The sequence below is a fragment of the Cervus elaphus genome, chromosome 29 (assembly GCF_910594005.1).
Source record: "Cervus elaphus chromosome 29, mCerEla1.1, whole genome shotgun sequence".
NCBI classification, from domain to species: domain Eukaryota; kingdom Metazoa; phylum Chordata; class Mammalia; order Artiodactyla; family Cervidae; genus Cervus; species Cervus elaphus.
This window is the reverse complement of record NC_057843.1, coordinates 39,177,617-39,203,692: the sequence shown is the minus strand read 5'-3', so window position 1 is coordinate 39,203,692 and position 26,076 is coordinate 39,177,617. Positions and strand designations below refer to the sequence as shown.

General features: G+C 36.7%; 1 protein-coding gene across 8 annotated transcripts in view; it reads right to left on the bottom strand.

Annotated features, from left to right (window-relative positions):
* The window catches only part of GLIS3 (GLIS family zinc finger 3), a 533,844-nt gene that overhangs the window by 102,630 nt on the left and 405,138 nt on the right, over nucleotides 1-26,076 (bottom strand). For all 8 annotated transcript variants that reach the window (XM_043890929.1, XM_043890930.1, XM_043890932.1 and 5 more), the window contains 2 exons: nucleotides 10,510-10,671; nucleotides 6,401-6,511 (listed from right to left, as the gene is read on the bottom strand). In XM_043890929.1, coding sequence (XP_043746864.1) covers nucleotides 6,401-6,511; nucleotides 10,510-10,671 — 273 coding nt within the window. The remainder of the gene's footprint in view (nucleotides 1-6,400; nucleotides 6,512-10,509; nucleotides 10,672-26,076) is intronic.

Genomic DNA, 26,076 nt, shown 5'->3' with positions numbered 1-26,076 from the left:
CATACATGACAAAGAATTGTGATAAAATCAAGAACAATGTAGAACTCCATTGATCTCCCCATTTCTTTCAAATGAGAGAGACTAAAACTTCACTCCTTAAGAGTGCCTGTCAGTCACAAAGGAACTCCCAGATACTGTGTTCCAGAAGCACCCTCTGTGTGACTTTATTCACAGCATTTCAGCTACTGCACAGAGCACATGTCTCCTTGTATCTCTCACTGGAATGTAATCTTCAGGAGGGCAAGTTTAGTTCTCACTTGTTTTTAAATCCCAGAGCTGATGCAGGGTCTCACTTGCTACTTATGCTGACTGCTTGTGCATGTACATGCGTGCCCAATTGCTTCAGTCATGTCCAGCTCTTTGCAACTCTACGGACCAAAATGCTGCCCATCTGAGTCATTTTTTCAGGTGGGAGATACAAGTAATGCTTTTCACTGTCTAGCATCCAGTTCCTCTAATGCCTACTGAGGAAAGGCTGCCAAAAAGTTTAACTACAACAAAGTAAGATGATTCTGACATCTACTGCTATGCTCCCAGCAGTAGAATCTTTTAAAAGAAGCTCAAACAGAAAGGTACAATATTTCAACTTAAGCAGAGCTTTAAATTTTTTTTGCAGGCAATACAGTTTTTTCATTTCTAAAGTGGTCATTTGAATGTGTTTCTGACCATCTCACCTCAACAGTTCCCCCTCTTTTACCTTCATGTCAACTTCCTCACTGCTTCCTTGCCTACATTTATGTTATTTTTTGTTCATCTTTTTTATTGTTGCTGGATTTCATCAAGATAGTTTGGCTCTATGAGGACAAAGACTATGTCTGTCTTATGCACACTTGCATTCATGTGTCTAATCCAATGCCTGACACATAGTAGGTGCTTAATAAATATTTATTGAATGGAATAAATTCCTTGAGGATGTACTTCTCAAATAATTTACAGAAGAGTAGTTTGATAAGATGTTCTAGAGGAAAAAGAAGATTGTTTTGTTGGCCAAGTAATACTGAATTAAATCAATCGAATTAATGTTAGTTTCCCTCTGGAATATTGGTGGATCTAAGGCTCTGAGAACTTTTACAAGAGGGAAACCACTGAATATTATTTCCCAAGTTTATATGATAACAAAAAAACTTTCTAAAAGAATTACCTGATAAGATTCTGTAGATTGTGTTCTAGAGAACACACTTTGGGAAACACTGCTTTAAGGGCTAAAAAAGACACTGGGCTAGGCTCAGAGATGCGAGTATTTATTTTTCTGTATCCACAAGGCTGAAGACAGTTTCTCTGATCTCTCCAGAAAGGAACAGAATATTTTTCTAACTATCTATTTACTCTCATGGACAACCATCTCTACCCTTCCGCTTTCCACCACCAAATGGGAATTCTCAATTCCTTTTCATTGGCTCCAATCACCATGTAGCATTAAAATGTTCCCAAAAGCACAGCTGGTTTCATATTGGATCTGCTTCACAAAGAAGCCTCCAGGCAACTGGTTTCAACTCCAAATCAGTATTATCAACTGGGGGTTACCTTGACTTTCTTTTTCATTTACATTTAATTATTAGTTAGCATCACTATTTTGAACTGAAATTGTTTATTTTACAAAAGCATATCTAGTGCCTTTCTTGAAATCTGTTACCCTCAACCGAGACATCAGGACATTCAGGCAGGTAGTATGTCTCACCATCATTTTGAGGTGTAATGTAAGTAATCTGTCAGCAACAACTGCTAAGTAGAAAGGTTAATAAGTGACTCAAACACACACACACACACACACACACACACACGCTAGTGCCATTTTAATGTCATCGCTGTAATAACATCAGTTTTACTCAAATTCCAATATGATTTCCTAAATGTGAGTGGAAGAAGAGAAGCCACCAGTTCATCTTGAAATGTTATGTCTATAATATGTGTCTATGACTGACATTCCATTGAGCGTTAGATTCTTAATTTATTCCTGAGCAGGAAAAAAAATGGAAGGAAGAAGGAAGGAAGGAAGGAGGGGGAAGGATGAAGGAAAAATGACTGTCAAAATCTGGGAGGACCTCTGTGTACTCATCTGTATATTCCATATGCCATGCAGATGATGACACAAAATAATTGATATAAAAAGTATGTCCCATTAACTCTTCTATACATGCTTTCATTTAGGGGAAAATGTATTTTTTCCACATAGCTTTTTGAAGATTTCAACAAGTGCACCAAACAAGGTGAGCCTATGTTGTGTTTAATGAAATTGTTTATAGTTTTGAGTATATATGGGGTGCTGGTGGCTCTGAACAGATTCCAGAGTATCACCAGTTCTACATGAAGAGAGTTGCATTAAATAAGCCATTCTATTTTAGCCAGAAAGCTATATAGAGCTGTTCTCTAAGTAGAAAATACACATACATGTTGCATTCACATACACTTCAAATGCTACACTTGCTTGGTTTCAAACAGCCCATGTTGAGGTCACAAAAGTGAAAGTTAACTACAGGGGGTCAAAGGTGAATGTTTAACAAACATTTAATGTATCACACCCAAAGTTTGGAATCTTTGTGGAAGTGTAAAATGGACAAAGGATTCACGTCATCTCTAACTTTTGGCCCAGTATTCTTTCCATTCACTTTTTAAAAGTCCATTTGGATAGCAGGCCAGAAATGAAGGAAACCTCCCTGCTGATGGCACTTGCAAGGTGTAACTGAAAATTTCTAACAAAGCTCACAGCCTTGAGGAAAATTTCAAGTGGCTTATTGCTTTAGTTTTTTTTTATTTCCCCACTCATTATCAGACAAAATTGAAGGACAGATTCTGCCTTCTGCTCTGTAGACTGAATTCTATTCTCACTGGAGACCATAGCTGGTGACTTGAGTATTTTGCTACTCATTTATCTGTGTAGCCCTCTATTTAATGGACTCAAGATCTGCAAAGCACATTCTATGGAAGAAGTCTGTACATCAGCTGATGGGATGTGTGGGTGTGCACACATCAGACAAAGAGAAAAGTTACTCTGCATGCAATGAGCCAAATTATCCCAATTCTTTCGCAGACGAGGTTTTTTTTTTTTTTTTCTTTTTCCTTTGTTTTCACAGCTTGAATAATATTTAGCTGAGTTTTCAGGTTTTTGGTTTTCAGTAGGATCCAACAGGTGTGGGAAAGGGCCCCATGCCCATGACCAGGGCATCACTTACAAGATCTCTACCCCTCCTAATAAACATTTGTCTTATGGGTGAGGGTGGCTTGTCCCTGGCCATGATTTCAGAGAAAGGCTTCATAAAGCCAGCCATGTTAAGACCAAAATAATGTCATTTAGTGTCCAGGGGGAGGTTGAAAAGAGGATTAGAGGCAGGCAGGCAGGCAGGGTATATTAAAGGAGTCCATGACTAACAGGGTGTGACAGAAAAGAGTTTTATTCTTTTCAACAAAACAATTCCCTAGGGCTGGGACCATTACTCCACTGTGCCTTTATCACCTTGGAATTTTTATGGTTATTTTTGATGAATTCACATTTTTGTAAAGGCTTTTTGAAATAATGCCAATTTTCAATTTTTAATTAAAGTCGTAAATAATCTTAATTCTGCTTTAAAAGGGTTATTGTTTCTTACTTTTTTAAATCATTGCTGCCAGGAAATATTCCAAATACCAAGCCCTGATGTGAGTTAGTAATTAGAATCTCTCCGAGGTCTAGTAACATTCTACCATGTAAATACTACACACCAATACAACGGCGCAAGGTTTGAAAGTGTGGATTGACTGATTTCAGGTTTATTAGCACTGCTTTTCCTGGGAGTGACATTACCTCTTTTTACTGGATAGCGCAACTTTCATCATTTTAATTTCCATGAATTAGTCCATCAAAGATCCACATAGGATTTTTAAAATCTTCAGATTAAAAGGCCAGGTTAAAATTTGGAAAGTAAACACGGTAAACTTGTCACTAAGGACTAAGCAAATAAAGTCAGCCAAATTCAATTCAGTCACTTGCAGGAAAGAGTGAACAACAAAAGCTGAATCATTGGAGTGACAATACCTCATTTTACATAAGACAAAATTAAGAGAATATTGTAATATTTGACATTAAATTGTAATTCTGCCCCTTGAAAGAATATCCTTTTATCCAGATTGTCTATTAAAGGTTCTTAAAAACTGTTTACAAATTTATACTCTTAAGATCTGATTATCTTCTTTAAATTAGTGCTTCAAACATCTTTTGCAGAATCATAACTACTCTTCCCTTATAAAGAAGCTGAAATACTCTGTGTCTGAGCAATATAAGCTATTAATAATTCCTAAAAATATCACATTATGTTTTCATACCTACTGTCAACCTAGGTTACTCTCTTGGGTTGAATATCATATTACTGCTTATCTGTCTGCGTGTGAGACTTACATTCTGTCAAGTCCACAGTTGTTATTCTCTATGAAGGTGCTCTTCAATCTCATAACAAATTTGCTAATACAGCAAAGCCTCATACATTTGGGACAACTTGGAGGTAAAGAATAGTCAGATTTAGGGGGAAGAAATTCAGCAAGAGGATTTTTTAAGAAACACAACTTATTATTTCAAGTTTACAAGATACACATGGATAATGTCCTCCTAAACAATTAACAGTATGTCATTGTAACAACGGAGTGTTATTTTAAGACTATTAAACATCCTTCTTACAACTTTATTTTTATTATTAATTCACTTAGTTCCTTTGCTGTTTTAAAATACAGGAACATATTCCAATCCATGTTGAATGATCATCTATTATGATATGTTGATAATGATCATCTATTATCAGTTGACTGGGATTCCAATTAAAGAGATTTAACTATACTTATGTGGGCTTTTCTACTGGTTCAGACAGTAAAGAATCTGCCTGCAATGCAGAAGACAATGGTTAGATCCCTGGGTCTGGAAGATCCCCTGGAGAAGGGAATGGCTATGTACTCCAGTATCTTGCCTGGAGAATTCCATGGACAGAGAGCCTGGTGGGTTACAGTCCATGGGGTTACAGAGTCAGACATGACTGAGTGACTAACACTTTCACTTTCAACTATATTTATAGAGGAAAAATAAATAATTTTAACAACTGACTTATAAGAGTGGGCTTGTATGCCATTAAGAATATCTATTTTAAAAAAGAACTTTTATCAAATTTTTCTAACTGGACATTTTTCTAACTCATAGTGGAGAGGTCAAATTATTTCCATATATGAGCCCTCAACTGGCATTGTGCTAACACCTCCTAAGGAAGAAAAAGCTCAAGTGACAAAAAGGTTATGAAGCATATCCCAAAATAAAAGCACTAAATCCCTATAAATCATAAAAGAATGAAAGATTCTGGCTAGCTTGAAGCCATGGTGACCTGAAAACCATGCCATAGGGTTTAATAAAACCATAGGAGATCACAGGCATCACTGACTCAATGGACATGAGTCTGAGCAAACTCCAGGAGACAGTCAAGTACAGGGAAGCCTGGTGTGCTTCATGGGATCGCAGAGAGTAAGACATGACTTAGCAACTGAACAACAACAGTGTTCAGTCACTTGAAATAAGTTTAGTCTTAAACTTCCCTTAAATTTGTTATGAAGGGCTCTTAAATGAATGAGGTACCCATCTAAACACAAGTGAAAAACCAAGGTCAGGTCAACATACTTTCTGCCATAATTGGAACATATTTTTTGGTCCAAAAACTTACAAAGTCTGGTATTAGAAAATGCCTTGAAAGGTAGTAAGCTCTTTGTTTCCCCAGATGTTAAAGAACAGTATTGTCAACCACTTGCTGGAGATCTTATGAAGTCAGGAGGACAAGTCAGGTGGGTTGGCAGGTTGATCTTTAGCATTTCTTTCTTCCAAATCTGAGAGATACTACAGTTTCTAAGAACTCTGAGAGATGCACTAAGCCCTCAATGATGTCAAAAGTGATTTTAGGTTCAATTTCTTTCTCAGACTTTCATATATAGTACCTATTAAGAAACGTGTCTTTTCTAAGCTTAAAGGGAACAATGCTCTATACATACTCATCCTACCGTCTTCGTCAGAGCTAATAATTTTAGCCAATTGATATTTTATGTTTTTTATTGCTATTTATTAAGCACTTATCACCAGAAAGAGTATTTGTTGTGTTGTTTTCCCAATTCAATTTTCTTTAACTATTTGAACTTAATTTTGTTACTTTCCAGTTTTGGTGACTTTCATTAATTTCATCAACTTCTATTATACAAATCCTCCCCAGAAACTCTCATCTGATTACATGAGTTATGAAAATCACAGCCTTGCTACTACTTCATGAAAGACTTCTCTACTCCGAGTCAAAAATATGTTACACTTTGAGAAGCATTAGGATTACCAATGTCCCACAGAAGCTCCAAGTACTGCAAGAGGAATTTAAATGTGCTTTTCCTGGCTGGATAAATTTTCATTTAAAATTACCTTTTTCCTTGCTTGCTGATCTTTGGAAGAATGTGCCTTCACATGCTTTCTTAAGGAACTTGGGTCTGTGTAGCGTTTGGTGCATCCCGGAATTTGACAAGCATAAGGTTTCTAAATAAGAAAGAAAGAAAGAGCTGTGGTTAAATCATAAAGGTAACTGAGAAAGATTTACTCAAAGACTATTGACTTCAGAGCATGAACTGTTGCCAACTGATTGATGTGAATTGCTATGTGATACTCATGCATTTTAATTAGAAAGCCCAGTAAGTTTGCATCAAGGCAAAGAGAAGAATAAACTTCCAAGAAAGAAAGAGATGGCTTATCTTTGAAGATTTTTAAGAGACTGCTACAGAATGCCCTCTTGCCACGAAACCTCCTGTGGCATTTTTCAATATGAAAATTATTAGTATCTCTAGTCATACTTACAATTATGTTCCCCTGAAAACAATCTCTGGTACTGTCAGAAATTAGGAAACACATATTCTTTAAGAGTTCAGGTATAAGAAGCTGTAGAAAAGTCCAGAAAAGACTGGTAATGTTTCAGAAGAAACCTGATTCAGAAAGAGAGAGGGAGAGAATTAAAAAGGAAAATTAGTGGAAAGTAAGTAGAAGACAGCAGGTTTCAAACAACAGACACATGAAAAATCAGCCAAAGAAACATTAATATTATTAGTTGCAGAGGAGTCCTGCTGTTAGGCCTAGATTAGGTGAATAAGTTCTTGGCTGAGCACGATGAGAAAGAAAACAAGTTCTGGCTACTCCAATCCTCCCATGCGCCTGAGAGATGTAAGGTGTGGAGCCCAAGACAGAATCTAGCATCTTTTTTATTTTTATGACCCTGGTGATTGGTATATGATAATTAGGAATGACTGAATGAGAGCATTACACATTGATTCAAATTTTAGCAACTATTCCTACTGTAACAACTAAATTCAAACCCAAGGTTTGAGAATGTGACTTTTACACTGTAGAATAAATAAAAACTTTCTTATCATAAGAACTGAAAAAAAAAAACCAAACTACAAGATTAACTGCATTTATAAGATGTATTAACTGTCACTCATCTACTTAGTACCTCATCTGGTGAGATATTAAATTTGTGCCTGCATGAGGTGAAATGTGAGGAAGAGAACTGAAACTGTCTCTACAATAGAAATCTCACTTTAGAAACATGCTATTCTATCGACCAACCCCACTCCCCCCAAAATTCAGGTTGTTTTCCTTAGTATTTATATTTTGTTCCTGTTTTCATGCACTTGCTTGTCATTTTGTAGGCCAACATTTGTGTGAATTATATTATTTGTTTTCTAAAAACCATATATGTGTTTCACTTTTTAATTGCTATTGTTGATAATTTTTATTCCAAGAACAAGATGAAGTCATGAATATATCATTTAGTTTGACAATCCTAATTTGAATTCTAAGTTTGATTATCTGGTGTGTTTGTTCATTGACTAACTGACTGATTGGATGAATGAATCACTCAGCAGCTCTTTTGCTTCCATAATGTGCTAGACATTGTATCACATATCAGGGGTCTAACAATGAACAATGGGTGAACCAGCCTCTCAATAAGTCACAGTTTCTGCAAAATGATGAGCCAATTACGGGCTGAAGTCATCTGCCAAGGAAGTTTCCATTGGGTAAACAAAGGTTTTCTTTAACCTGGGAATCTTTTCTGGGGTCACAGTTTTTTTTCCCCTAGTCTTCCCTTTCCTGCCTGGGGGGAAATAAGCCAGCATCTTTACTGGCACTCATGTTATGACCACATAAGTTCATATTTTGCATTAGAGATGCTGTATATAAAAATTGGGGGGAATATTAATGCATTATATAAATTGACGCCATTATTATTACAATAGTCACCATTACTTGGGTTGGAAAGATAAGAAATGGTTAATGTCATTTTGGATTTGATTTTGAGATACTCTTGAAAAAGGCTTGAATACTGACCATTCCTCCCATCTAGCTTTCACTCTCTCCCCTGGGATCAGTATGCCAAAACAGCAATGCCAGGGACTGGTTTAAGTGGTACAAGTGTACTGGTCATTTTAACTCAGATTACCTAAGCTTTAAATGGCATGTTACACTTCATCAAACTATATTCTTCATTATTTTCCATTTATACTATAAAGTTATTCCCCCTGTTTAGACATTAAGATGCTAATAGAGGAATGATTTAATAACACTTTCCAGGGTTAGAATTATGGACTCAGTCATCTTTATGGGCAAATCATTTTCCTAGAAGTAAAGAATCCATTTAATTGAAGTAAGATACTTTATCTAAAATTCTGATAGTATTAACATAAGGAGTTATTAGCATAAGGAGTACTTAATGAAAGGGAATGTGGACCTAAATTTTAATAATAAATTCTTTAAGCAACAAGAAGGTAGTTTGGATTTCAGAGAAAAAAATGATGGTTTTAAAAGATTTAATGGAGAAATACTTTAAAAAAAAAACAGCTAAGTTTTAAAAGCTACTGCATTGAACTGAATCATGAAATTATTATCTTAGGTAGTTTTTCTCAAAAGTTTTCCAAAGGGATTTTTTAAATTCAAAATGACTTTAGAAAATGCTCTTGGTTTGATTAGCTAAAATTAGCTCCAAGCAAAGAAGGGTATTGTAGAACCATAACACTTAGCCTCACAATAGTTCTTTCAAACTCCAGATAACTAGCTAGAGTAGAAGCAATTTCTCAAGACAATCTTGTCTCATGAATGTTCATTCTTCCATGATAAAGTTTAATGACAAATTGTAAAATTTATAAGATTCTACCAAGACCATTTTAGACATACAAAATAGGGTATTTAAACATAATTCATTCTCTTTCTTATTTCTACTTTTAAAAAATACTGCTATTCACCAAATTTATTCATTTAATATTCCATCCTATTGGTCCTAAATTCATTGAATTCAATTCAGCTAGATCAGAAAGGGTCCATCTTACAGCCACACTACTCTAATTATATTTCAGATGTTTACTGGGCTAACCATCACATTATGTATATTAGGATATAATTCTGTTTAGAAAGGTTATGTGACATATAGCTAAAATGACTGCTATCAATATGACTAATAGCGACTAATATAAAATTTAATAAATATGTCAGCTATAACATCAGAAGAATCTTAAATATGTATGAGAAGGTGTGTAGAAATAACAGTATCTTTTCAAAATTCAAATTCTGAAGTAGTTTAATAATAGACATCAGAATGTTAACACTGAAAAAGTACTGTCATGAATACATTACTTGCAAGAATGTGGGATAAGAGATCTGTGATGTGTATAAGACATTTACCCTGATGGCTTTGTTAAGTGAACTAAAATTACATATAGTCCACCTAGCCTCATGTAAAAAAAATGGCATCAAAACCTGAGCAATGCAAAGGAGGACGATCAACATAATTGAGAAAACAAAAGACCGAGTCATGGAAAGGGCATTAGCAAGTGAACACAGTGTTTCAGCACTAAGAGAATTAAGGCATAATAATGAAAATAAATTGTTCTCATAGGTTGTATGTCAGTGGATATGTGGCTGTTAACACGTAGGAAGAGTGATGAAACAGGACCCTTGGGAAAGATTTGCTGATTCTTTTTAGATCACTTGAAGGTGAAAATACCAGGTGGTTTCTAAAGCAAAAGGCCAGATTCACTTTCAAAAAGCATGCCAGTCTCAACGTTCTTATGTCAAGAAAAAAAGAATCAAAATAAGAAAAAAAAGTGCTTCCTGTTTCTAGCAATAGAGTATCTTATCTATCTTAGTATATCTTCATATCTAAATATTTATTTTAAGGTCCAATCTCTAGCAGTCATTCTCTGTACTAAAATCTGCTATATAACAGCCCCCAAAGTGCCTCTGCTTTATATACGAACCGTTTTGTCCCAGGCAGCTGTAATATTTAGGATAACTTGTTACTATAGAAAAAGGAAAAGAAAGAACCAAACAGGGCCCCTTCTGGCTGTTTACCAGGTTTCACTGCTGCCCTTGGCATTGTCCCTATAACCTGTAGGTCATAAAGCAAACACCTTCACCATCCCACTATCAAATGGGCACTTCCTCACACCGGGACTTGAGGCTGGAAGTTGGAAAGCTCCTGCCATTCTTACAGTGTCCAGATGTGTCCTCTGGTGCTTGGCGCGGTCACTGGAGTTACTGAACGCCTTCTGACAGCCCGGATGCTGGCACAAATACGGCTTCTCGCCTGTGTGGCTCCGCAAATGAATCTTGAGATTTTCGAGCCTTGAAAAGGCCTTCTTGCAACCTTCAAACTGCAAAAAGAAAATAATTTTTGGTTGCTGAGAAGGACCTTGAATGTTTGGGGTTGTGGGGGACAGGAAAAATAAATGTCCTTAGTTTGTTCTTAGCCTATAACAAAAAAATAAAATAAGATGAAATCCAAATAGTAACAGTATTACTTCTAAAAATATCCATATGTTTGTGTGAACTGCATTTTTCTCCTGAATATACTTGCCACTTTCCATACCAGATTTGTGTCCCAAACTGATTTTTGTGATTACTTATGTCAGAGAAAATTTGCTGTGAGCCATCTGGCTTGCTTAATAAAAATACAGTAAAGAATGTCTTAAAGATTTGTTAAAAAATTAACACACTTTTCCATTTCCAAATTGGTCTAAATTGAAGGAATCAGGAAGGAAGAAACTTCTTACAACTAATAAACTAACAACAACAAAAGAATCAGAGTGATGTTTGAGGAAAAAAAGTAAACTGAAGACCCAAGAGTTAGAGATGAAAAGGACATGTGTCTGCTAACTCATTATGATAATAAGCTTTCTTAATTCTACCTTAAGTAGTTTTCAACTTCCAAGAGTGACCTTTTTAATATATAGGGTGATGCCAAGCCTAATGAGATAAAGTTTTTAACATGCTTTTAAAAAGGAACAAGAAGACAATCCATCTAGTACTAAATCATATTCCAAATAAAGTTATAGTTTTATTTATCTCTATTTTTAAGGAAACTTTGTTATCTGGTTCTTGAAGAGAAGAATTATAAACGGAAAGTTGAAGATCTTAAGAAATGTTTCATTGGTTTGTCAGTAATATTTACGGATGGTAACATTTACTTATTGTCTTCTGTGTGCAAAATATCAGCTACTATTAGAGGGTCAAAGTGATTTCAATCCTTGAAGTGACAGTGTAACAGAAAACATGTTAGAGAATGCCTACATATGAAGCATAAATGTGAGATGGGTGTTTATCCTTTAATTCTCTCTTTGGTGCTAAGCCCTGGAATATATATGTCCCTTCAGCAATTTTGATGCCATTAGAGTTCCCAGTGCAAGGAAAACTGCAATTTAAAAACTACAAGAACAAAACATAATATGTTTAATGCAATTAAGAAGCATTACATCTTAGAGAGGAATGTAGGGGTGGTAAGGGGAACAGAAGTAAAGAATGTTAAATTGAAAATGGTTTACATTAAAAATTAGCAGGTATAACTTAAACTTACTGCAAGAAATGTTATAAAATTCCTCAACTCTCTTATCAATACAACAGATTAGAACATTATTCATGAAGGGGTGACCCAGAGTTGGGTCAGGTTTTGGTTATTTCAATTTTCACCTTTAAGTAGAGGATGAACAAGGGAGGAAGAATAATTAAACATGTCACAACACCATCTATTTAAATAAGTTGTCTAGATTTTGCATGCTAGAATATTTTAAGAAATTTATGAAAGTTGCACTTATTTTTGATTGAGAGTTATACATGTTTCACAGACATATGTTGGTTTATTTCAATTTTGATATTTTGCTTAAAATAATTCTAGTGTTTTCCTGATTTCTATTTCACATAAAAGTAAATTTAGCCTGAACAGAAGATGATTGCTGACAAAGCCAACTACTTTTCAACAGAATGAAAGGCATATAATGTTACATCGCTAGAGGGAGAGGAGTTAAATGTTTGTTTCTGCAGGTTTTCAAGTGGTTCTCATGTTTGAGAATCAAAGGGCTCAAAAGTAACCCCCTCATGGCTAAGAGACCCCTTCCAACCAAACCTCTGTTTTTAAGGTTCACTCTGAATGACAACTCAGTGTATACTTTCGTGTAACTCAGTTTGTCTTGGAATCACCTGATAGACCAGACTTAGTTCTAAAATAAGCTTATGGTTTTGGACACATCAAGCCTGTAGCCCAGTCCCTAGGAAGGTTGTTTTGAAGAGTGGGCATCATGGGGTATAGGGGTGCATACCCAGATTCAAGTAGGCCCCAACATCCACTATCTTCTACAGTCACCCAAGATCTTGATCAGAGAAAAGCCTATATTATCTCAGCACCAACACTGGAGTGGAGAATCATTTTAGAATAGCTTAATGAGATGTCTGTGAGCACCAGAAAAATAAGACCTTTGGATCTACCACAGAGTGATTAGATGGGATTTCAAAGATGCCCCAGAACTAATTCCAACTGCCTACTTCATCAGATGTAAACTAAATGTAGACTAGCATTCCCAAGGTCTCTCTAGTTAAATGTCCATGTAAATGTTCAAAGTCAGAAAATTGCTAGTGTTATTGTTAACAGAAGCAATGATCCAACCAAAGAGCTTGCTGCATTCCAAGCAAATCAGTGAAAAATGAACTATATCTCATAACATCCTGACCATTTTTTTTAAAATAGCAAAGATGGAGGAAAACATGAGCACCCAGATTGAAAATGGCAACAAAAAGATTATCAGTAAAATCATGCAAATCCAGCTGATCTCAAATGTTTCCTCTGTAACAGTGAAGTCCAGAAGACAAAAGTCTTTATGGTATGTGTATGGGCTCAGGAGAAAAGATTAAGGAGTGAAGTGATTTGATCCCACTGAGTTGAAGGAATAAAGGCTAGAGCAAGACAACCCCATGTACTGGGGGCTCATAAAAACATCACCCATTTGCTCTTATTGAAGAAATTCACTGAGAAGAAACCATGAACCCCACCCAAACCAATAAAATGAAGTGCTGAAGAATTGATAAATGGCTCCATGAGGGGCCTAACACCCAACCCATCACAAGAGTATGCAAAGAATAACATCTGATTGAACTTACCACACTAACAATTCTACAAGAAGAAAAAATAGGACCCGTTCATTTCTCTAAGGGTATCTGGATGAAACTTGAAGGCAAACGATTTTGTGGATTCATTACCATTCATGATGGAAATAAACCTGTAATTCAAACAAGTATTTCCTCTCCCTCAGGCAATTTTACCCTAAGATTGTAAGTTCAATTAAATGCAAATACATTAAAAATAAACTAATATTTTGGTAGAACTATACAAGATTGTTACAAAATACACCTAAACTGGATGTTTTGGGTATCTGAGTAAATGGTTGCCTTGTTTTCTACTTACATTTTTTTCAGGTTTTCAAAATCTTGAATGAGTCTCACCTTGTAAAGAAACATCTAAATGTAAAGGAAAGCAGGAACCCCAGGAGAATTTCCTTGAATTTGGCTACATACTTTCTCATCAAGATTCCTAAAGTGCAAAGTCTATCCTGAGATCTAAGGTCCAAATTGTCACCTGATTGCTTGTGTCATTGCCATGAACCAACTCCTTCACAAAGACTGACCAATATCTTAGTCACTGGAGAAGCCTTACTCTCCTTCCTGGACTGGCTGTGGAGCCAGGAATCTAAGGCCCAGTGACACATAGATGGATCATCAGGCCTGAGATTGCCTGTTCTTCAAACATAGGCCAAATACAGAAAGATTAGAGAAAAACAACAAACAAACTGTCAGAATCCAAGGGAGTAGCAGAAGGAGGAAAAGTAGAACAAAGAGAAGGACAAAGAAAACAAATGGTAATGTTTCAGGGAGTGGTGGTGGGAAAAGGGTCTGGTACACATGGGTAATTTTATCTAAATAGCATTCTTATTTTCCTTCCCAACAAACGCTGAGTAAGCCCTGGGAGCATGGCACTATGTGATAGACAATGAGAGAAACAAAAGGATTAAGACTCACATTTTACTCAAGGGAATATGGAATCAAGATCATTACATGTGGCTGGGAAGGTCATATACTGATGAGGCATGAGCAATGATTCTCAAAGATACATTGTGTGGATCGGAAGCATTGTCACACCCTTGGGAACCTGTCAGAAACACAAATTCTCTAGCCCAACTCCAGACTTACAGGACAGAAACCTGAAGGGTGCAGGCCCAGACCTCTGAGTGTTAAGGAGCCCTCTAGGAGATTCTGATGCTACGGTGTGCCTTTGAGTTTGGAATGAAATTCACATTATAATCACTGTTTATGTTCTCAAGACAATCTCCCGACAGAAGCAAAATGTCTTGCAGAATTCACTCGTTTCTAGTTGGGGCAAGAGTCATATGGGCTTGCAGCAGCCCTGGACTGAAAAGAAACATCTCCATCCCAGGATAAAGGAGGGTTATCTCCATATGCACTGCAAAGAGACAATATTCCAGAATGCCAGTCTCATACTAGAGATTCTTTAAGCTCTTAACTATTTAATCTGTTGCCAAGCAGATTCTAGTTCTGAAATAGGCATGCCTAAAAATTCCCTCAGTGACCTCTTGACCAACAAAACATCCCATGTTTCTAGCGCCTATTACATTCTGCTGTTGAGAAAAAGCAGTGAAGGGGAGCCATTATTTTCCAATTGCACATTTCAGTGACTACAGACACATACAAGAACAATGCATGAAGTGACAGAACTTTAAATCTCACGGGTTTGAAAATACGGCACTGCATGAAGCCTTACTCTGAGAAAAATCTCTTTAACTCTGAGGCTGTTTTCAAGGAACAAGCCTTAATTAAGAAGCATAAGTTGCCTCAAATCCAGAGAAACTTAGCTTGCACCACTTTGTTAATTTAGGAGATTATTTCATATTTAAAGGATCACAACTGGACTGTAATCACCATCTATATATATTGGCTTGATTACAGATTGTTGACATTAAGTGGCATTAAGATGACCTTTGAAATATTACTTTCCCTTTCTATTAGAGGCTTTTGTGTAAGGTTTTGAAAATGAAAGACTCATTAGACACCATTAAAATAGGATTTATTCCATATGTGTAACCAGTAATCAAGTAGAATATTACTCCTTCCCCTAATCAGCAATTTATAGTGTTGAGAAGCACAAGTTCATATTCAAAGCAGTAATAATAGCAAACCTTTCCTGATCAGGTTTCTCTACCATCACTAGTGTCAACAAAACCAAAACAGAAAGGAGTCTATAATGCTGGACATGCCTTTTAAAAATATACATTTGATTTCAATTAAGGCTCCATGTTTATGACCCTTGGAGGTATAAGCTTTTACAATTTCATCAGTCAAGACCAATTATTCCTATTAGTGATGGCTGAGCTGTGATATGCTGTGCAGAGTTGGGGACTTAACGATGAATTATATGCTAGTTTACATCTTCCATGTACAGCCCAAAGACAACAGAGATGAAAGCCATTGGTGGAAAGGTCAGAAAATATTTATCACGCTGTGGACATAGTCAAGGTGACTTCCACAATAAGCCCAATAGTTCAAGTCTACTTGAATCATGGACATACCTGCAAAAGGTGTAAGTAAAAGCTGGCTTCTTCTGTGACTCTGAAAGAGGGGAACAAAGGCACATCTGAGGGCCCAGAGCCACCTCACACTCATGAGAAGAGGTGAGAAACCTGACTCTAGTGTTTAGCTGAGATTCAACAGCTTTCTTCCAGGACAGTGCTGGCCATCTTTACGTGCTCATGAGTCACTGGGCATGTTGTCAGTATTAAAATATAGATTTGATTCAGTAGATAGAGAGTAGGGCCTGAGATTCTGCATTTCTAACCACCTCCTACGTCATATTTTTAAATGTTGAGTGTTCAAAGATTCCAATTTGAAAAGTAAGGTTCTAGGGGTTATTAAAGTACTTTCAGGTTGAAAATGTACAGTTTAATGGGATTTAAAGAAAAAAGAGACAAAGAACTAGAGTAAGAATAAAAAGGCTTGCTTTTGATGAACCAAACTATTGTCACTTCGTCCACAGAAGTGTGGAAGAGTGAAATCCAATTGTTAAACTTAGGTTGAGAAGAGAACAGAGAGTGTTGTCTAGGGGCAGAAAAGCAGAATAAAAGTCAGGAAGAAAAAAAAAAAAGCACAAGAAATCAAAACAGAAAGACTGCAGAAGCACACTGGGGCAATCTGATATTGCTTCTCCGTCAGTGTTATTCGCATTTGGACATATGGCTTGCCTCATGCCACCCTGAGGTTTCTGTTCCCAGTGCATCTTATTAGAACTGGATGCTCCAGAAAATCTTAATATTTACCACATCAGTTTGTCTAAAGTGTTACATAAAGGGAGAAGAAAATAATTCAAATGTTTTGAGGCTTTAAAATAATATGTAGTTCATGAATTTACTATACTGAGTAATATGGAGATCTTCCCTCTCCAAGCTTCATTCAGACTACTAATTCTGTAAAGAGGAAGGAGATGTCTCCGCAGGTTCTCACTTGAAAACATGAGTGATTTTACTCATGTTTTTAATCTAATCACCTTATTGTCCATAATGGAAGAAATGTACTCACAGGAAAGGAGTTTGTATGTTTCCTTTTGGTGGTTAAAAGTAATATCTGATTTTATAACATTTTGAAGGGTCTACCAAAAGGAACAGTGGCCTCATTGGAAAATTATTTAAAATTGTGGTAGGGTTACCCTGGTTAATTTGAGATTTCTCTTAACTTCAGGGAAATCAGTGTACCCCAAAGTGATTTTTCAAAGATTCCAAATATCTAAACAGATTGCACTGGTGTTTCCTAGGACAGCCTTCCTTCAAAGTTTCCTGGTCTTCTGGGAGGGGCAGCCAGAATGGCGAAGACACTCTGACACTTGGGCCTCAATGAGTCAACGACTTCAGTGCATGTCACTTATCTGGAATTCTGAAGTGGCCCACTGTACTCATTTATCCAGATTTTCTGGAACTATTAAAATTTTGTAGAATTAATATAAAACCCTTTCTGTAATGTTTTCCTAAACTGTAAAAAAAGAGATTCCAGTTACTATGTTTTTCCTTGTTATTCTAGTGTACAAAATGAATCTATTAACTAGCTCATAAATACAACTTCCTGGCTTGTTGCGCTTTTTGGTTTTGATTAAGAAATCTGTATAAAACAAAGGTTACCAAAATGGGCAGTATGAATGTGCTTCTTATTGGTTTAAGAAAATTCTTTTTTTGTTTTTTAAACATTTTGGGTCATGGGCAGCAGCTGACTTTTAAAAGGGCACTCTAAATGAGGTGGCAAAATAAATGAGGGTGTAACATAAAAATTGAAAATGGAAAAAATGTTTTTGAGAAGCCACATGACAATGTAGAGAGAAATATGTTACTTCTGTGCCAACATTTGAACCATATTAAATTTTTATGGAAATTATCACGTGTCTGGTTTATAAAAATTGAAAGGAGTTAGGGACAAATGGAACCTTATCCTGGGCATTACATTCACCACTGGCAAAAGAAGACTCCATAGTGCAACACTGATATTTAAATATATCATATGGCTGTCTCCAGTTATTCAACAAATGTAAGGAATATCATATATTATTCATGCTGTGTCAATACAATGCCAGAAAACTACAATTTCAAGCAAATAATCATTCCATGAGTGGGTAAATAATAAAAAAAACTGGCTGTTTGGGGGTTGTTTAAACATAAGAATAAGTAAGTTGCCTGAATTTCATTGTTATTTATTAGTGTTGATTTCATGCAATCTGCAAATACATATCCACTAGAGCATTTGTCCTTCAGAGGTTCACAGTCAGACCTCAATAAATGCACTTTGATTACATGCCAGAAGAGCAAATATATTTAAGGCTATGTAACTGGCCCTGTGTAAATATACCTAAAAGAAATCAAATTATTTCATTTTCCATGTATCTTTGTTTCTGACCACCATCTAGGCACACTTAATTCCATACACATGGATCTGCAAAAGCATAATACTTCTATGAAGTATATATAAAGTCTACATATAAAAGCAACTTTCATATATTTTGCTACTCTATATTAAAGAAAACAGCTTTACAAAAAATTTTGAGCATCAGTTTATATACCAATAGACCCGGGAATATTGAGTTTCTTGTTCACTCAGCACTTTATAGGCTGTGCAGATGATACAAAAGAATCACCAGGCTCCATCCTACCTTTCCTGCATTCATATTACATTCCAGGAGATAGTCATACACTCAGAACAAATTTTGAATCTGACCCAGCCTGCTCCAACACCCCCAAACTATTTTCTATAGACTAAAGGTGAGGAAACAAATGTTGGAGAAATCATCTTTTGGATTTTAGGGATTATTTTTTGCATTTTTAAAAAGTGTCAGATATGTTCTCTAAAACTCTAGTTTCTCCAAAGGGTCTCTCAGATTTCAGACAGGGATAGATGAAGTAAAAGAGAAATAAGGAAACGAGAAGCAGAAAAACAAAAAAAGAGAGGAGAGAGAGAAAGGCTACAGGTCAAAGGAGGGCTTAACACGGACATGGTCAGGCCTATCTCCTCCCACCTGTCCTCCCACCTTTCCCGCCAGACTCCAGGCCAGTCCAGCTGCAGTCCCCTAATGAAGCATCATTGTTCCCTGTTGCCTCTACTTGTTCTACTTTCTGTGCCTGGTGACATCCTACTGACCCTTCAGCTTGCTGTCACCTCCTCCGTGACACCTCCCTTTATGCCTGGTGTCACCAAGGCACAATGGATCACCACCTCCACCTCTCCCTACCCACCACCACACACACACATCAAGACTTACCCATTGCCTGGCTAGTGCATGGGGGTACGCTAATCGGATTGTTTGTCTCCCCTACTGGGCTGTGAGCTTTATGAAGATAAGGTCCTGAGTCTTACTAATCTTTTTATTGGCATATACTTGGCATATACTCAAGTGACCACAGATTATTTGCTAAATAAATGCTAAAGGAAATGGAGAGAATGAATTCTTTGTTAAATATATATATATATATATATATATATATATATATATGGATAGATAGATAGATTGATAGATTTCCTAGACTTCTTTCTGTAGGAAGCTCATTAAGGCCTTTTAATTAGGTAGACCCAGTCACCATTCATGATGACATCAAATGGTCAACACTGCAAAAGCTATAAAATGCATTTAAGGATTTTGCTGGATTTTAATGTTCTATAGAATTACTGCAAAACATATAATTATTTTAATATCTAATCATGTGAGGAAACAATACTAATAACAATATATGGTTGTATTTTTTTGTGGTTGCGATGTCTTAACTTATTTATTGATGTTTGGAGAGATCTGTAGCAATACTGGTGAAGGGAATGGGCTGTTTTCCTACCACACCCTTTTCCAAACTTAAGCTACACATACACAGACCCACTGGGAACACGTTATTAGGAATAATTCAAGGAACATAAATGTACGCCTTCTTCATACATAAATGAAAAGAAACTGTTTTAAATTGCCCTAAGTTAAGCTAACATACTCTCAAATATGCCAGGAAAGAGTCTCTCATCAGAGTGTCTCATGCAAAGAAAAAAGATCTTTGGGACCTTGCCCTGAATTGCCTGAGTCAAATATCCACAAAGAGCAGGTCGGGCAGTTTCCCTTGCTATGCCTCTGCTCACCATCCGATAGCCAACCTCTCTGAACTGGACGCAGCCATTACGACCCCGTATAACCCCAGGATATAACCACGCCAAACTCCAGAGCTTTCTGTATTCAGAGTACAGGGGCTGTAGCAAGGCCTTGGCTCTGCCTTTCCTGTTGGCAGTGGATTGGCTCCCCTGTAACTCTCTGACTGCAAAGAGGAGAAATGCCACTGCTTGCCTTCAGTTTTATTAAGAATTGGCATGCTTGGTTTAACAGAGCTAAGCAATATATTTATTTACTATGGTGTTTCCCAAAATGATTGCTAAATTCTGTCATCTCTTGACTGAGAAACTGTTTGCGGGTTGCAACAGAATGTATGCTAACATACATACAGCAACACAAACTTTGAAGACAAACTGTTTAAGTCAATTTGCTATCATATAGGCACATAGGTGCAAATATGTACATATGCATTTGTGGGTATAGCCATGGGCACACACTAACACTTGCACACATATCCCACACAGATTCTGTAATAGATGTGTATATTTAAGATCTGTGTGCAGGGGGGTAGAGACAAGCATGAATTTGCCAAGCGAGAAGAGGAAATTCACACACGAAGAGAATAATTTACCATAAATTGGCCCATACTGAATTTACTCCAAAAAACAGAGTGCAAGATGCCAAATTTTTAATGGCTCTTACTATTCCAGATCTGGCCCTGACAAACTTTGGAAGAGATGCAAGTGGGCAGGAAAGATGGGATTAAAAAATTATATCTTAAGCCTTTTCACTTTCAAAATGTAAAATTTCCACCACTGTGACAAGAGGAAAGAGTGTGGCAGGGATATTTTCCTGACACCACACTTTTCTCAACAAAAAGTCACCGATTTTCATTATGCATTGCTTAAATAAAAATTCTGTACTTGCTAAAAGTCATATGCATCTGGCTGCTTAAAAAAGAAGCAGATAGGAAAATAATGGAACTCAAACCTTGCATTAGCCCTGGCAGCCATTATGAAGGTGTGAGCTCAGAGTGATACTTGGGGCAGATTCACAGTCAGAGAACTGACAATCCTTTGTGACAACCCACAAGATTCAGCAAGACCACTCACTTGCTTCCAAAATGCATCACTTCCAGTATTCTTTCTTTCACAGCTAAACTTTTCTGCGTGGCTCTCCCATCACATGCCTGACTGCCAAGTGGCAGGTGCTCAGAAAATCTCCCAATCTTTCCATCAATACTTGCTCTTCTTCTTTGCTCTGATTTTAAACTACCTATCCCATCTCTGAGTCTTTCTCTTTGTTTGTTAAAGGAATCACTCTTCCTATATATATGCCCATGGTTCACTCATAGGCAAGAAAGTATTGACAAATTCATTAACCAAGTCTGACCGTTTAGGTGTTAAAACCCACAGAGTATGCAATCATTGTATGCATGCACTGAGTTTCTTCCCTATAATTCTAAAGCAAATACCTTAGCTAAGAATTGTAATCTCAATCCCCTTGACTATTCTACTTAAGATGATTTCAACCCTCCTTTCCCCTCCGAAGATGACTCCATTTATCAAAACAACAACAGGTCCACATAAAATCCTACCCCAAAGTGCAAAGTTTGCGTTGTATGTGGATCACCTCAGATGTTTTAATTTGATGAGGATATTGGTCTGTTATATAAAGTAGTTGGCCTTTTCACTTAACTTAATTTACAACTGTTTATTCTTCAAAGAAATAAAAATTAGTAAAACATGTTGTTTCTGAGATATGTCTCTTGCTTTATTTTATCTCCTTAGTCATCTTACCAAGCCAACAATCCTGACGTGAAAATACTTAGGGCAGAGTAAATTCCCAATAAAAGTTAACTGTTAATACCATCATCTTTCATGTATTCAAATTATCAAGTAGTATTATCCCCATTTTCCAAGTGAAGAACATCGAGACCTAGAGAAGTTTGGTGCTTTGCCACAGACACAGAGCTAGTAAGTAGTAGATGGATAACCAGAATCATGGCCTTCTGGCCCAACTATTTAACCATTTCCTCTATGCAACTCCAAGGAATGCTATTTTTCAATAGGTCAAGGAGGTAAAGGACAAAATATGTTCTGGAAGGAATCCAAGCACGCTTTTTCTTTTGTTTCTTCATAAAATGAAAAATATTAGTAGCTTAAATTCATACAATACCATTGACTATCTAAAACTGTACCAACCATTCTCACCAAAGTCTGAATGTAAAGGGAAGTCATTGATAAAGATGAAAAAGTATTGTGAGCCTTATGTTCTTGGCATAATCTTTTTTTTTTAATAACTGTAATTCTCATGTTAAAAAAAAGTGGTATGCATCTGTAAATCACTCAGATGCTTATGCTGCTGAGAAACAAATGCAAAGTCAGAGTTAATGTGAAATAGTCAATGTGAGCATTCTGGAAGACTTCAAGGTTGCATATTCAGCCAAACAATAAAATACTTTATGGCATCAACCTTCATTCATTTAATCAAATGAAGGGGCTCCTGAATTTACTACCAATTTACCAATGGTGACAAACTTGGTGCTTCTTAAATGCCTATGTGGTTAAGCCTTTCTTCTAAGTAACTTAACTTATGAAGAAAAGAAAGATGTTTTAGAAGTTTCCATAATCTAATAGGTGCCTAATATGTATCAGGTGCTCAATAATTTTTTTTAAAACTGGTTAGTAATTGAATATTTGCCTAAATATTCATTGTAGCATTCCTAATTTGAAGCAAAATTCCTTCAGAAAAACAGTTCACTTTGCTATTTTCCTTTATTGGATATAAGGATGCAAACTGTATCACATCAGAAATACAGGGTTATCAACTGTTAAACTTGGCCTAGACCTCTCCTCTAAGTTCCAGGTCCTATTGGCTATTCAATATCTCTGTAGCTGGTCCACAGATACCTAAATGTAAATATTCCAACACTCAAAAATGACCTTTCCCCCCAAACAGAACTTCACTCTACACTCTATTTACCTAACAGTGCAGCCCAGTATCTGGAAATAATCCTTGACATCCCTTCCTCACACACCTATCTCTAATATCTAGGTCCTCAGAAGTGTCTCTCAAACACGTTTACCTCTCTCTGTCAATGTTGGACCTCCCCTTGTCTGAGTGGCCCACCTCTCCCACTTGATCTTCAGTAATCAATGGGTCTCCCCCTTAACTCTTGCTCCCATCCACCATCTAGTCTCCACGGTGCTGCCAGAGTAATTGGTTGAAACTAGAAATCTGATAACGTCACTCCCCTGTGTCAAATTCTTCAAAGGTTTCTCCTTGTTTTTGGATAAAGACCAAAGCTTAACCATGGCTTACAAAGTCTTGCTTCAGCTGGCTCCTGCCTTCCCTCCAGCCTCATCCTCACCTCACCCTCCTCCCCTTCGCTCCCTCAGTTTCAGCCACACTGGTCTTTCAGTTCTTGGAGATTGTATTTGCATATGCTATTTCCTTGGCCTGGAAAAATGTTTCTTCCTCCTTTCCTGGTTAAGTATCTTTTCAAGATTAGTTTAAATATACCTTTTTCAGGAAAGCAGTCTCTGGTCCCCAAGCTTAGGCTTAGTCTCCCACATATATGCCCATATAACATCTTCATGGACCATGAGCTCCTTTAGCACAGGGACCAGAGTGGTCCTTCATGATAGACTAGTGTGCACAGAAAACTTCTAATGCAGATTTGCAGAATAATGGATGAATGAGTTATTATATATTAAAATACAAGCTGTTTATATTAAAATGCTTTCTTTTCCTCCCTCCCTTCCTCCCTTCCTAAGACTATGTGGTTAGAGCTTAAAATCCACTCAGAATAGCTATAGACTCATAGGAAAAGTGCTTGTTCTAACAATGGGGAATAATAAAAGATGAGTAGAACTCAAAGAACAGATCCTCAGGTCTGGAGAAAAAAAATATTTGTGAAATTCTCTATAATTTCTAAGTGCTACATGAAATGCAAATGTTTTCTAGATTCCAACTGCACACACAGAAATATCTCAACTCATTTTGACAAAGTTATCCACCAGGGAGATGAATAAATAGCTTCACTAAATACATATGGTGCAATTATACTCGGCAATAAGTGACAATAGGTCTTACTTTATAGTAATCTAAAAATTCAAAGCCCAATTATTTCAGCTGCTCAGTAAATAATACTGAAAAGACGTGGTGGTAAAGCAACTTAGAACAGACTGTATTAGTAAATGCTAATGATTGCTTTATGATCCACAGAACCACTTTCTTTTTCTTCTGAAGGAAAGAAAGCTTTTTGTAAATTAAGGGGAAAAAAACAGACATCCATGAGCTACAGCCAAGAACAAAATGAAAGCAGGGAGTACTCCTTTTGATCTTTCAAGAGTAGTATTTAGTTAAAGAATGTATGCTGGACTACAGAAAAACACCACCAGAAACATGAACATTTGGGACCTGAAAAATACAGTTGTTGGCAGCTGGCCTTTTAAAAATATATTTTTAAGGGAAAAAAAGGACTTGTCTCCATAGCTCCAAATTTCAGGGCAAACTGACACTGACTTTAATGAAAGGGGTCAGTTTCAGACTTCTTTTTTGGAATGCAGAAACACTGCAAGTAATTGGTATAATTAACAGCTTAGATATGCAAATCAATTCAAACTTGAAATGACTGAGATGGAAAAGCAACCTCAACAAGAAAAGACCAAGGAAAGAGAGGAGAGAGAAGCACGATAAAAATAACTCTGGCCTTTCTGGATGATATGAAGTCAGCTGAAGCCACAGTAAAGAGAGATGCAGTACTGCTGATCTCTTTAAGACAAGCTCCACGAACTTGAGAGGGAAAGGAGGAAGCTGCTGAGCCACAGGTCTACCCAGACCAAGGGAATCTGAACAACAATCAACACGGCAGAGCTGGAACTTCTGCCCCAGTAGAGCATTCTTGTTTTCATGCTCTCTGGACTTGTGGTGTTTATTATTTTTCTAATTTGAGCAAACCATGCAAACTTTTGGCACCTCAAAAAATAAAATCATATGGCCAATAAAAATGTTTATTCAAGGGGAAAAAATATAGCTCAAAAGCAGCAGCTTCCTACTTTCTTAGCCACCTAAATACTGGGGATTGGTAACCTACCCTTTTGCTCTTCTGCCTATCTGGGATTCATCCACTAGAGGCCCACTTGAACCAGATGCCTCCAAAGGGTAGCACCATTTAGGGAGATCCCAGAGCACTCTCTGATCTTCTGGACATGACCAGGTTCACCCAATTTGTATTTTCTTTGCACACTGTATTTCTCCTTCATAATTATTTACTCATCTGCCATTAAATAAAAATTTCAGTAATCATCTGCACAGTTATTTCCTGAGCTCTATCTTGTCCATACCCCTGTTTCCAGAACCTCTAGTAGTGCCTGGAATTTGCCAGGTGCTCAATGAATGAAAATGGAACAATCTGGGACTTATAGGTAATATTAGGTCAGATCATCCAAATGTCAAAGATCATCATTTATTCAGTGACCAAAGATCAGTTACCTAATTAATTATTGTATGGAAACAGTGCATAATATCCAAAGCAATTACCTACCAAGTGGTATTATAAGACAGCGCTTCTCAGACTTTAATGCACTTACAAATCTCCTGAAGAGTTCATTATCAGGCTGACTCTGATTTAGCAGGTCTGGAATGGGATCTGAGAGTCTACATTTCTAAAAACAAACAAATAAACAAAAAAACTCCCAAGAGATGCTGATGGTCCTCAGGCCACATTTTGTGTAGTAAGTTCCTATGGGTAAAACTGCCAACTCAAACATAGGTTTTCCCTCACATGAATCTTATTTTGCATTTTGAAAAATCACATTGTAATTATTATCCACGTGGCTCTTGGTTTAGATATTCACAGATGTCTTCTTGGGAGGATAAAGGGTCACCATTTCTTGATTTCTTCTGGGACCTGGGGTCTGTATTACATATTCTCTGGTGAACTCTATCTTGCAAGAAAATTTAGCCAAGTCTTTATTATCCCAACAAGAGGTTTACTTTTGTCAAGAGAATCTGGCCAGGAAAGAAAGTGAGCTTGGATTTTCTATATGACACATTTTTATGACAAAATCTCTTGAGAATATTTGTATTTTGTTAGTTCTTT